We start from the raw sequence: 12,556 nt of genomic DNA on the forward strand, positions 1-12,556 counted from the left end.
CTTATTGAATTGTCTTAGGGCAATCGTCGTTATCCTGAAATTGCACAGTCATCCCCAAGTGCTCTGGAAGATTTCCCCAGCACCATACCTCAGGGAGTCCAAACATACCAGGTCAGTGAGTTTAACTTCACTGAAACCTAAATGCTAAGAGATAAAAACTGTGCTGAAGAACAAGCAAGCTTTTCAGAGTGGTGATTTCTTAGGTGCACCTCATCCAAGTCAGAGAGATGCTAATCCAAGGTCAGGCCTGAGCTGGCATGGGACAGAGTCAAGATTGAAGTATCTGACTGATCTAACAGATTAATCATTATAGTCTCTTCAAAGTGATATTCTTTGGACATTTGTTTGATATTTACTCAGAAGAGCAGCTGAGCCTGAACGTTGAGCCTCCAGCACTGATTGCAAATGTTTAATCTGCATTCAGACAAGACCTCTTCAGTGACTGCACTTAACCTTCCGGAAGGACAATTCAGAAATGAGCTCTTATTACTAGAGGACAGCTCCTCCCCCACCCCGCCCCACCCCCACACACACCCTTCTCCTGGCTAGAGAGATCCAGCACAAACTCTTTCCTCATCGTTCGTTTTTTTTTTTTCTTTGTGCTGGTACCAGGGGCTTGAATTCTTGCTGCTGCTGCTGCTGCTTCCTCTTCTTCTTCTTCCTCTTCCTCTTCCTCTTCCTCCTCTTCTTCTTCTTCTTCTTCTTTTTCTTCTTCTTCTTCTTCTTCTTCTTCTTCTTCTTCTTCTTCTTCTTCTTCTTCTTCTTCTTCTTCTTCCTCTTCTTCTTCCTCTTCTTCTTCTTCCTCTTCTTCTTGTCTCAAGACTGGTACTCTACCACTTGTACGACACCTCCATTTCTGACTTTTGCTGATTAAGTAGAGATAAAAGTCTCATGGACTTTTCTACCCCTGTTGGCTTCAAACCTCAAGCCTCAGATCTCAGCCTCACCAATAACTAGGATTACAAGCATGGGCCAGAGCCCAGAAATGATCCTTAGTTTGTGAACAGATGTCATTGGAAAACTAATCTAATAGGACAAAGATCCTCTAAAGGCCAAAGAAAGAAGTACAGAGACACCATAAGAGAAGAAGGCAGAGTGCCCTCTCACCTGCTTCACCATTTGGCTTTGTCTGACTTAGCCACATAACAGGAAGGGCAATTTCCCATTTTAGTGACATCATTTAATCACCGTGCTTATCCTCTGACCTCATCCAATATGTGCTGCTTGAATCCTGAGCCACAAGAGCTGGTGATTGGCCATGCCACTTGCAGATGTGAAAGATTTCCATGGAAACTTTTGTCTTTCTCTGTAGAAAGTGGAGTCTCATCAACCCCTCCAAGATCCAGTCGGACGCCCTGTCATGCACCTGTCAGGTCTTAAACACGCCACAGGAGAAGCCATATTTTGTGATGACATCCCCAGAGTCAATAAAGAACTTTTCATGGCCTTGGTGACCAGTACCAGAGCCCATGCAAAAATCATGTGAGTAAATCAGGTTCCCTGATAGTCACAGACTAACTTTGCCTATAATGTCCTGCATCTGAAGATCCTAAAGCGAAAAAGAATCAAGAACAAAAAAGTCACCAGCCTAGGAGGAGGAAGGAAGGAAGAGTATATAGAAATGACCTGCATGAAAAAATTGTTTAAAATCACAGCTGTGGTCCCTTTTTTGTTGTTGTTGTTCCACTTTCTCTTCCTGCTGGAGTCTTGGGTGGACTCAATGGACACACTCGAATTCAATGCAGACACCCAGCTGGGGATAAAACATTGAAATGCTAACTTTTTGACAGAATGGCAATTGGCTTCTGTTCTAAATTTCCAAAGAATGTCCCTTGAGATCACACTGCCTCCAGCATCCTCACATCACCACCCTCAGCAAAACAATGTTCCTGCCTGGCCCAGTATTACTTCCTGAGTCTCCTGGATCCTACTCTGTGGTAGGTCCATTCTAAATAGTCAGGGTAAATTTGTTGTTACCCATTCTTATTTTTTGACCACTGTTCAGTCCCTCCCTCAAGTGTGAGCTCTTAAAGCATGTTGATTTCTACTTCTTAAATATCTCTCCGTGTGTACAGATCAATTGACCCATCTGAAGCCCTTCAACTACCGGGGGTGGTTGATGTGATAACAGCTGAAGACATTCCAGGCACCAATGGTACTGAAGATGACAAATTGTTGGCCATAGATGAAGTATGTATGGGAACTGAAATGATTTGGTACAAGTAATTACTAAGACAAGCTGGGCACTGGTGACTTATATCTATAATCCTAGCTACTCAGGAGGCTGGGACCTGAAGACTGTAGTTGGAAGCCAGCCTGGGTAGGAAAGCCTGTGAGATTCTTATCTCCAACTAAGTACCAGAAAAGGCCAGAAGTAGAGCTGTGGCTCAAGTAGTAGAGCAATAGCCTTGAGCAAAAATAGCTCAAGGATAGAGTCCAGGCCCTGAGTTCAAACCCCTAGGACCAGCACAGCGAGGGAGAGAGAGAGAGAGAGGGAGAGGGAGAGAGAGAGAGGGAGAGGGAGAGGGAGAGGGAGAGGGAGAGACACAGTCCACCTTCTACCACCTCTCCATTGCCTTCCAGCTCTTTCTACCTCTGTGAGGTAGAAGTATCTACAGGCTCCCCTCTACCTTATTTAGCCTTGCTTTATTGGAGTTAGAAAATGACATACTGAAAGGAAACATCACCATCCTAATTCATCCATTCTTGAATGCATTTACCCTGATCCAAAAACTAAATGTCAGGAACTACTGATCTATATCAAGATGGAACACTCTAGAAAGATCTAGAAAGATAATTTTTAAAAAAGAAAAACACTGCTACTTCCTTGTATTTACACTGAACTCTCGCCCTTCTTGAACAAATCCTCTCCTTGTACCCCACCTTCCTTCACACACTCAGGTACCAGGTTTCCTGTTCTAGGTCTTCCACAAAATAGCTGTACGTCCTTGGGTCTCATCATCTGTAAAGGGAGAATAATCATAGCACCCCCTTCATTGTGTTGCTATAGGAGTTACATGAGTAAACATATATATAAAGGGTGATTGGCCCAGGAGGAGCCATTATTGTCCCTTCTCCATGAGTTCCACAGTTTCTTCTCCAGCTAGGGAGTGAATGCTGTCCTTTTACTAGAGCACTGGCTGAAGAGTTTGGCTGTCAGGTAGGAGCTAAATTAGTCAGCATGGACTGCCACAATAAAGTACTGTCTGGGAGTCTTAAGCAATAGAAAGTGGAAGGTCAAATGTTGGCCAGTAAGCTTGGTTTCGCTCCTGAGGCATCTTCTCTTGGCTTGCAGATAGCCACCTTCTTGCCATGTCCTCATGTGGCCTTGTTCACAGATCCTCTGGTGCCTCTCACTTCTCTGCTAAGGCTGCCAATCATACTGTACTCTGGCCCCACCCTCATCACCTCATGCTTCTATCACTTTATGGCTCCACCTTCACATATGAATATGGAGATGCTAGTCAGTCCACAACAAGGACCATAATTTATAAAAAGATGGTGCATGTCCTTTCACTATAAAGTGATATCATGAAGGAGATGAATGTGAGCCCAGTTCAATAATGGAGCAATTGATTCCAATTGCAGCCAATCTCACATCCACTCATTGCTTAAAATGGACACTAGACCTGGCTGGATTATTTATGTTATTTCATTTTTTTAAAATTTTCTAACTCAAGACCCTGAATTTAAACCTCAGTATTGTCAAAGAAAATTAAGCAGTAGTCACAGTGGCACATGCCTGTAATGCTAACACTCCAGAGATTGAGGGAGGAAGATCTCAAGTTCAAGTCTAGCCTAGGTTACACAGTAAGTTCTAGGCCTGCCTGGGCTTCAGGGAGACTCTCACACTTGCTAGGCAGGCACTCTATTACTTGAGTCTCTTTATGTACTGGTTACTTTTAGGCAGAATCTCACTTTGTGCCCAGACCAGCCTGGGTTGCAGTCCTCCTATTTGTGCTTCCCTGTATCACTGGGGAAGACAGACTGATAGCCTGTGACCAATTACTATGTTTCCTCCATAGCTAGGATTGGGTAAAATGGAGTCTCACAGATGTTTATTCAGTGTGGGCCTCAAAATGCAATGCCCTGATCTCTACCTCTCAAGTAGCTATGGTGATAGGCTTAAATACTGCACCCAGCAGTATATAGATATAGATATGGATATAGATATAGATCCAAGCACATGTAGTTAAATGTGAATTCAGTGTGGTTGTTCTTGCTCAGTGATGACACCTATGACAGCAACACAGTGAGGGCTAAGCCTAGTTCCCGTTGCAATGTCCATCTATGCAAGTTCATGCTTTCCTCAGGTACTTTGTGTGGGCCAGGTCATCTGTGCTGTGGTTGCAGAAACTGATGTGCAGGCAAAACGAGCAACCGAAAAGATAAAGATCACCTACGAAGACCTGGAACCTGTCATTTTCACCATTGAGGTGAGCAGAGTTGCCCATGACTGAAATTCCCCCACCCCCAGGCTGGAGCGTGAAAAGTGCCTGCACAAGTACCTTAAATGCAAGACTCAGTAGAGAATCCATTTTCCCATTTTGGCATTGGCTTGTTCTGGAAAAATCACCTTGCTAAGATATTACTTGTATGCATTGACATTATCTTCAGAATAGGGAATAAAAATAGTGAACCATTTGAATATTTCTATTATTATTTTATCTTATTTTGTTTTTGGTGCCAGTCCTGTAGCTTGAACTCAGAACTTAGGCACTGAGCATTTTTACTCAAACTAGTGCCCTACCACTTGAGCCACAGCTCCACTTTGGGCTTTTTTAGTAGTTCAATGGAGATAAGAGTGAGTCCCATGAAGTTTGCTGCCTTGGCTGGCTTTGAACCATGATCCTCAGATCTCAGATCTGAGTAAGATTACAGGAATGAGCCACCAGCACCTGGCTATATTTTTTTTATTTTATTATCAGAGTGATGTATAGAGGGGTTACAGTTACTTCTTGAACATTGTTACCCCTTCCCATGTTTTTCTCCCTCTTTCCCTCCTCCCACCCGCTCCCAAGTTACAGAGTACAATTCTAACCTGTTGTCTTGTGAATATCACTGTTACACTGGTTCATCCCTTGTCTCATAGTCTCTTTTATCCGCTTTCAGTTTTCCCTGATTCACATAAACAAATAAATGTTTATACAATAGGACGGGGAGTCTGGCCTAGTGGTAGAGTGCTTGCCTAGCATGCACGAAGACCCAGGTTCGATTCCTCAGTACCACATGCATAGAAAAAAACCTGGAAGTGGTGCTGCGGCTCAAGTGGTAGAGCTCTAGCCTTGAGGAAAGCCCAAGGACAATGCTCAGGCCCTGAGTTCAAGCCCCAGGACTGGCCAAATATATATATATAAATGTATATACAATATACCAGGTACAAAATCAGATACAGTGTCAACAGAAGATAAAGCCTGAGAAAAAGAAAAAGAGGGGAAAAAGGAATAAAAATATAACTTCACATAGTACATTAAAAACAATAACCACAAGGATAAATCTCTTGTTTCCCTATCCTAGAGTTCATTTCACTTAGCCTCTTCCTATATGGCCATATGCACATACCTTTTCAGCTCTTGTGCTTCTCTGCTATGAAAATCCCAGATGCATACTAATTATTACAAATGAGGGAAACCATGGAGCCTATGTTCCTTTGGATCTGGCTTACTTCACTTTGTATGATTTTTTCCAAGTCTTTCCATTTCCTTACAAATGGGGAGATGTTCTTCCTGATGGCAGCATAAGATTCCATTGTGTAAATTTACCATATCTTTATTTTTGATGGTACGGGAGTTGAAATTCTGGACCTTGCTAGGTAAGTGTTCTACCACTGACCCACACCTTTAGCACTTTTTTTTTCCCTGAGCTTTTGCTCAAAGCTAGCGCTTTACCTCTTGAGCCACAGCGCCACTTCCTTTTTCTGTACTTAATTTGAGAGAAAGTCTTGCTATTGCCTAGGCTTGTCTGGACTTTGATCTGCTTATCTTCTAGTCCCCATAATAACTGTGCTTCTTCCTTGGAGATGGTGTCTCACAGACTTTTCTGCCCAAACTAGCTTAAAAGTATGATCCTCCAGGTCTCAGACCCTCACTAGCTGGAATGACAGCTGTGTGTCACCATGCCCAGCTATTGATTGAAAAGGGATCTCACATGTATGCTTGACCTAGCTCAAACACCAGTCCGCCCAATGCCTCCCAAATAGCTAGAATTCCAGGAGTGAACCACTTGTCCCTGGCTTGAACATTTTTAAATGTGCCTAAAAGGTATAAGTCACTCAGTATTTCAAGTATTTACAAAGACATGCATCTTGATCTTTTTAAACTCTCTTACAAATCCAAGGCATATGCTCTTGTATTATACCTGGATTGTAATCCTCCTGTTTATGTTTCTTGCAATAGCATAGATAGCAGGTATGCTCAAACTTTTGAGCAACATTTTCTGAAAAGAAAATTGTCTCCTGAGTTTTTTTGGAACACAGCCCTCCTGTGTCTGTCCCAAGACAGACATGAACTGTCATACCTAGTTTGTAGAGTATACTTGGAACATGTTAATCCCTTTTATTGTATTCCATTTGCCCCTTTTCTCTCTCTTTTCTCAAGCTTTTGTTTGGTAGGTTTCATTGTACTGCCTATCTATAGGTAATAAACTTTTAGCTGTAAGCTTCCTTCTTAATGTCTCCCTAATCTCCTGCTTGTTTTCTTGAAAATATAAGACATTTCCTGAGCCAGGAGGAAGATCACACCTGTAATCCCAGCTACTCAAGAGGCTGAAATCTGAAGACTGTCCTTTGAAGCCAGTCCAGGCAGAAAAGTCCCCATGAGACTCTTACCTCCAAGTAACCTCTCAAAAAGAGGAAGTGGGGATGGGGTTCAAATGGTAGAATGCTAGCTTTGAATACAAACAGGCTCAGGGAGATTGCCCAAGCCCTGAGATATTTTGTCAGTTGTGGGGCCTCACAATGAACATACATATATGCATGCATGCATATATCCATGCATACACACGTTCATACATACGTTAAGAGTTCAAGCATACAACAGACAAAAAGAAAGAAAGAAAATATTTTCCTCTCCATCTTACCTCTGCTGTGAGCTACTGCTCTAGGACTCGCTTGACTGCTCTTTCATGCATCCCAGAAAACAGGACTGGGGAAGGTATACTGACCTTTGTTAAAGAAAAAAAAAATTAGTGGGAGCAAATGTAGAAATAACTGGCTTTCATGTTTTTCCTCTTTTATTCAGGATGCCCTGAAACACAGCTCATTCTTGTGCTCTGAAAAAAAGCTTGAGCAAGGAAACATTGAGGAGGCATTTGAAATGGTGGATCAAATTGTTGAAGGTACACAACTCTCTCAGGAGAGTTTGGTTTTGCCAAATCTGTATTTCCTCTCTCATTGCGCATGTATGTGCATATGTATGTACATATGTGAATACAAACGCATTATATCATATTTACAGTGAAGGATACAGAGCAACAGAAGACATGGGACATAAATTGCTAACATTTTGACTAGTTAAGAACAGAATCAAGAATTTAGCACTTCCAGAAATTCAGAACTTCTAGAATTATGGTTTCTGAAACAGGTCATCCTTCTTTGGATACCATTAGACAGATGACTGGTTCTCAGTCAGGACAAATGCAGGCCAGATAATCTACATCCTTCTTGCCCTTGGCTTCGCCAAGATGGTGGCTTCTAGCCAGCCCATACTTCCAGGCGTTTTCTATGCTTGTGCTTGACAGGAGAAGTCCATGTTGGAGGACAAGAACACTTTTACATGGAAACACAAAGAGTCCTTGTTATTCCCAAGACAGAAGACAAAGAACTGGATATATATGTGTCCACACAGGATCCAGCCCACGTGCAGGTCAGGTGCAAGATTTCTCCCCAGCCCTTCCTTTCCTAAATCCTATCATGGCCGACAGCTCCCACACCTTCCCACAGACATAGTGATTTTACCTACAGAAATTTAGAATCCAAATATTTTACATCTGTGAAATACTTCACCAGGAAGCTTTTTATTTTCCGTTCTTTGGGCTTTTCGAGTAATAAAAGGACAGCCAGGATCACTTTGGGTTGAAAGAGTAAGTTTATTTGCATCAGGCTTACATGAACTCTGTGATGGGATGACATTACCAACTGATTCCTGAACTTGACTTTCCCCCCCCTCCCCAAGGTAATCATAATAAACAAGTTTATATAGATATTATAGACCATTTTTACTTTCCCAGTCAAGAAATGCTCGTGGTTTTAGCTGTGTTTATCAAATAAATTGTTAGGAGTTTCCTGGGTTTTATCTCCTTAATGTTTTGGCCCAGACATTTGCCTAGGAGTTGGGCTTCTGACAAGTGTCCACAACTTTGGCAGTTTTCCTTCTAATAAATACCATTTTTCTTCTGGAAGAGCTGTTCCATGACGTTAATGATGTATATGAACTAACCAAAGCCCTGCCAAACAGATTGAGACTATCTCCCCTTTTTAACAGAAGGTTGATGTGAATGAATCCTGCTGTGCCATTTCTCTGCCCTGCATTTCATACTTATAAAACTTCCTGTTCTCTCACACTTACAGAAAACAGTGTCTTCCACTCTGAACATCCCCATCAACAGGATTACCTGTCATGTAAAACGAGTGGGTGGAGGTTTTGGAGGGAAAGTAGGAAGGCCTGCTATGTTTGGGGCCCTTGCCGCAGTGAGCGCTATCAAGTGAGTATGCCTCGGGAGACAGATGGGTGTCAGAACAAGGCTGAGGGACCACTAGGGTGGCTCAATCACTGGCTGCCATCACAGGCACTTGCATGTCCCTGGGTGAACCAGCCTCCAGTTTTCCTTTCCTTCCTTCCTTCCTTCCTTCCTTCCTTCCTTCCTCCCTTCCTTCCTCCCTTCCTTCCTTCTTTCCTTCCCTCTCTCTCTCCCTCCCTCCCTCCCTTCCTTTCTTCCTTCCTTCCTTCCTTCCTTTCTTCTTTGGTCTATTGTAGGGATTGAACTAAGGGCTTGGGCCCTGTCCCTAAGCTTTTTGGTTCAAGGCTAGCACTCTACCACTTCCATTATTTAGGTGGTCAATTGGAGATGAGAGTCTCACAGACATTCCCGCCCAGAGTGGCTCTGAGCCCTCAATCCTCAGATCTCAACCTTCTGAGAAGCTGTGCTTCTAGGTCACCATCACCAGTGCCATTTCTATTTCTTTACACTTATCTTCCCCCATCATTTTAGAGCCACTGTAAAAGAGAGGTGTAGAGAGGACTTTGAGTAAATTACTAGGCTTTAAATAAAAAGGTCAGGATGATTGATGGAATAGCTCCAGGGCTGGGACTACATTATTCTTCAACTTGAGGAAGATAGTCCCTTTAAGAGTAGGTCAAGATACCCTAATTTGCCTCCTACTTTCTGCCCCAGAGCGGGTTGGGATAAGGAGAGAAAGACTCTCCATCTTCTACCTCCTCCAAGTGTCTTCTATGGATAGACGACTATGCCCCAAGAGGAGTCCTGGGCTGAAGACAACGGAAGGGAAGGATTACTTCTCTGATCTTAAAGCTTCAGCATTCATATGTAACCAGTGCCAGCTATTCAGTACTTATATTCCATGACAGGATTCTGTTTCTATGACTAGGTTGTTATGTTTTTGTTCAGTATGTGTTGTCAGAGCCCCCATCAATCTACAAAGTTCCCAGGTCTTGCTTGTTATGACAGTATCTGTGCCGCTAGGGCACTCAGACATTGTGTGAGTCTTTCGTGAGCAGTGGAGAAAGCAAGAGTCCCATCTCCAGTTCTTTCCATAACTAATCCTCCCTAAAACACCCATCAGGAACCCAAATGATTAACAGACAGATAATTCTTGTATTCCCACCATGCCTTGTGCCTTCTACTGTCAAATAGGAGTACACATTAGAGTCAAATGGAACATTTACATCTCAACACCCTGGCAGCTGGTTACTGACCCCTGGTAGTTGGTTACTGCCCCTGGCATCCATACATTTTTCAAACTTGCCCAGTAATTCTACCACTCAGCCTTCAGTGGGAACCAAAGCCATCAAATGTACCTTGACCTTGGTGGCATTAAGTAATCCCACAGCAATGTGTTCAGAGATTGAACCTCCTGAAAAATCATGGAGATGTCTGCCTCAAAATGCAAATAAGAGAGCATGGTGCCTCGTGCTGTAATCCTAGCTACTCAGGAGACTGAAACCTGAGGCAAGGCAAGAAAATCTGAAACTCTTATCTCCAATTAACCAGTAAAAAGCCAGAAATGGAGATATGGTTCAAGTGTTAAAATCTAAAGGATAGCACCCAAGCCATAAATTGAAGCCCTAGAAAACTCTGTCTCTCTGTGTGTCTCTCTCGGTCTCTCTCTGTCTCTCTCTGTCTCTCTCACTGTCTCTCTGTCTCTGTCTCTGTCTCTCTGTCTCTCTCTCTCTCTGTCTCTCTGTCTCTCTGTCTCTGTCTCTCTCTCTCTCTGTCTCTCTCTCTCTCTTTCTCTGTGTGTATGTATATCTCTCTCTCTGCTAGTCCTGGGGCAGCCCTGAGCTGCCTTTTTGCTCAAGGCTAGCATTCTACCACTTGGCTACCAATGGCTTTTTCTCTTTATGTGGTACTGACAAATCAAACTCAGGGCTTTATGTATGCTAAGCAATCACTCTACCATTTAGCCACATTCCCAGCCCCACAATCTTTTTTAAAAAGAAAAAGCTCTATGCATCTGATCATACAGAATAATATTCATTGAAATGAACTCCAGGAAATAGAAAGGAGAGGTTTTTTTTTTCTTTATTGCTGTTTTTGTTTACTTTTCTTTTTGTCTTGTTTGCTCATTCAACTGTCTTTGGGGAGGGTAAAGGGGACACAGAAATGGTGAACAAATACAGCAGTGATACTCACTAGACACTGATATGAACTATACAAATTGTGGGTAGGGACAGAAGGGAAACACTGGGAAGAGTGACACTGTCAAAAAAAATGTACTCTTTACCTGACATATAACTGTATCCTCTCTGTATATCACTTTTATAATAACAATTTTTAAAAGAAGAAACTCTTGCTATCCCATCTGAAAAATAGCCCCACTGATTCACAATTACTAGATGATGGCTTCAGAAATGGTACATCTTCTTGGCATTTTTCAACTAGCATTATTTGCATTTGTCTTTTCACATTTTCTCATTTCTAAATAGTGGTGAGAATATATGCAATGACTGGGGCTGGATAAAGGTCAAATTTGAAGCCATCAGAATACAATTTCCATAAAATACAACTGCCATAGGGTATTAGCCCCTTCATACAAATTTCCAACCCCACAGGACAATAGTAATTTAGCATTACTTTACATCTATGCCCAGCAGATTGCATGAAATTAATAAGTCTACATGAGACTGATAGCTAAGTAGTTAAATGAATGATGTAAAGGCTGGAAGACTGGGTAGTGTGTGGATAGATGGATGGGGAGCTGGTTATATAGTGAAATGGATACATGGGTGGGTGGGGAATGAACAGATCAGTGAATGGATAGACAGGTGGATAAGATGGATAAAGAATTTGACATTTGTTTTCTCTAGAACTGGTCGTCCCATTCGTCTTGTTCTGGATCGTGAGGATGATATGCTAATTACTGGGGGAAGACATCCCTTATTTGGAAAATATAAAGTGAGTATTAAAGATGACTTAAATATCTCATTTTATTTGAATGACTTTCTCCTGTTCTGTTATCTAGGTGACTTTTGTTTATTTGGGGGATTTTTGTTTGTTTGTTTGTTTGTTTTGCTGGTCCTGGAACTTGAAATCAGGGCCTGGGCACTGTCCCTGTGCTTCTTTGTGCTCAAGGCTAGCACTTTACCACTTAAGCCACAGTACCACTTCTCTGTTCTGTTATCTTGATTTTGCTAAATTCTAAACATAATTTTATTAAAGGCACATGCATATGTTTAAGTACTTGTGGCATTTTGCAAGGAACTTCTAATGTGTGATTATGAAGAAATTCAATGAGGGAAATATAATTTGAAATACTCATTTTAAAAATATACTATTTGACTGTGTCCGTTTATGAGTACATTGTAATTGCTCTAGTATTATTAAAAATAATTTATAAAATGGTGTTGAGACAATTGGATATCCAAATGCAGAAAAAGGAAATTCCACCTATCCCCATACCATATATAAAAGTCAACTCCATGAAGGGTGGGGGTGGGGGGAGGGAAATGGGGACCAAAACATGAGAAAGGGTATCAATGTTTGTGAAGTGATGCACCTTCTATCTGGTGAATATAATGTAACCCTTCTATTAATTACAATAAAAATATATGAAAAAAGTCAAAAATATACTATTTGAAGGAATAAAGACTGCTATTACTATTCCACAACAAACAAGCCCTGAGGAGGGGGGGAAAAAAGCTACAAGCATTGTTATGACAAAACTACTGCTTGTCAACATGTTTAACAGTTTAGCTATAAAAATCATTTTTATATGTTTCTACTAATTGATACCAATTTATTGTGAATCACTTAGGACTCCAGTAAGTAGTGAATTTAAAATTACTTTAAACCACATTCACTGCATATTTTATGAACTGTA

General features: G+C 41.7%; 1 protein-coding gene across 1 annotated transcript in view; it reads left to right on the forward strand.

The window, feature by feature from the left end:
• Positions 1-12,556, forward strand: part of LOC150048612 (aldehyde oxidase 2-like) — an 81,472-nt gene that overhangs the window by 32,969 nt on the left and 35,947 nt on the right. Inside the window, exons 16-23 of the mRNA XM_090354356.1 lie at positions 19-111; positions 1,313-1,482; positions 2,076-2,190; positions 4,314-4,436; positions 7,239-7,335; positions 7,738-7,862; positions 8,567-8,700; positions 11,544-11,631. Of these exons, the coding sequence (XP_090210482.1) occupies positions 19-111; positions 1,313-1,482; positions 2,076-2,190; positions 4,314-4,436; positions 7,239-7,335; positions 7,738-7,862; positions 8,567-8,700; positions 11,544-11,631 (945 nt within the window). The remainder of the gene's footprint in view (positions 1-18; positions 112-1,312; positions 1,483-2,075; positions 2,191-4,313; positions 4,437-7,238; positions 7,336-7,737; positions 7,863-8,566; positions 8,701-11,543; positions 11,632-12,556) is intronic.

Source organism: Megascapheus bottae, chromosome 21 (genome assembly GCF_031878675.1).
Source record: "Megascapheus bottae isolate mThoBot1 chromosome 21, mThoBot2.hap1, whole genome shotgun sequence".
In the NCBI taxonomy this organism is placed as follows: domain Eukaryota; kingdom Metazoa; phylum Chordata; class Mammalia; order Rodentia; family Geomyidae; genus Megascapheus; species Megascapheus bottae.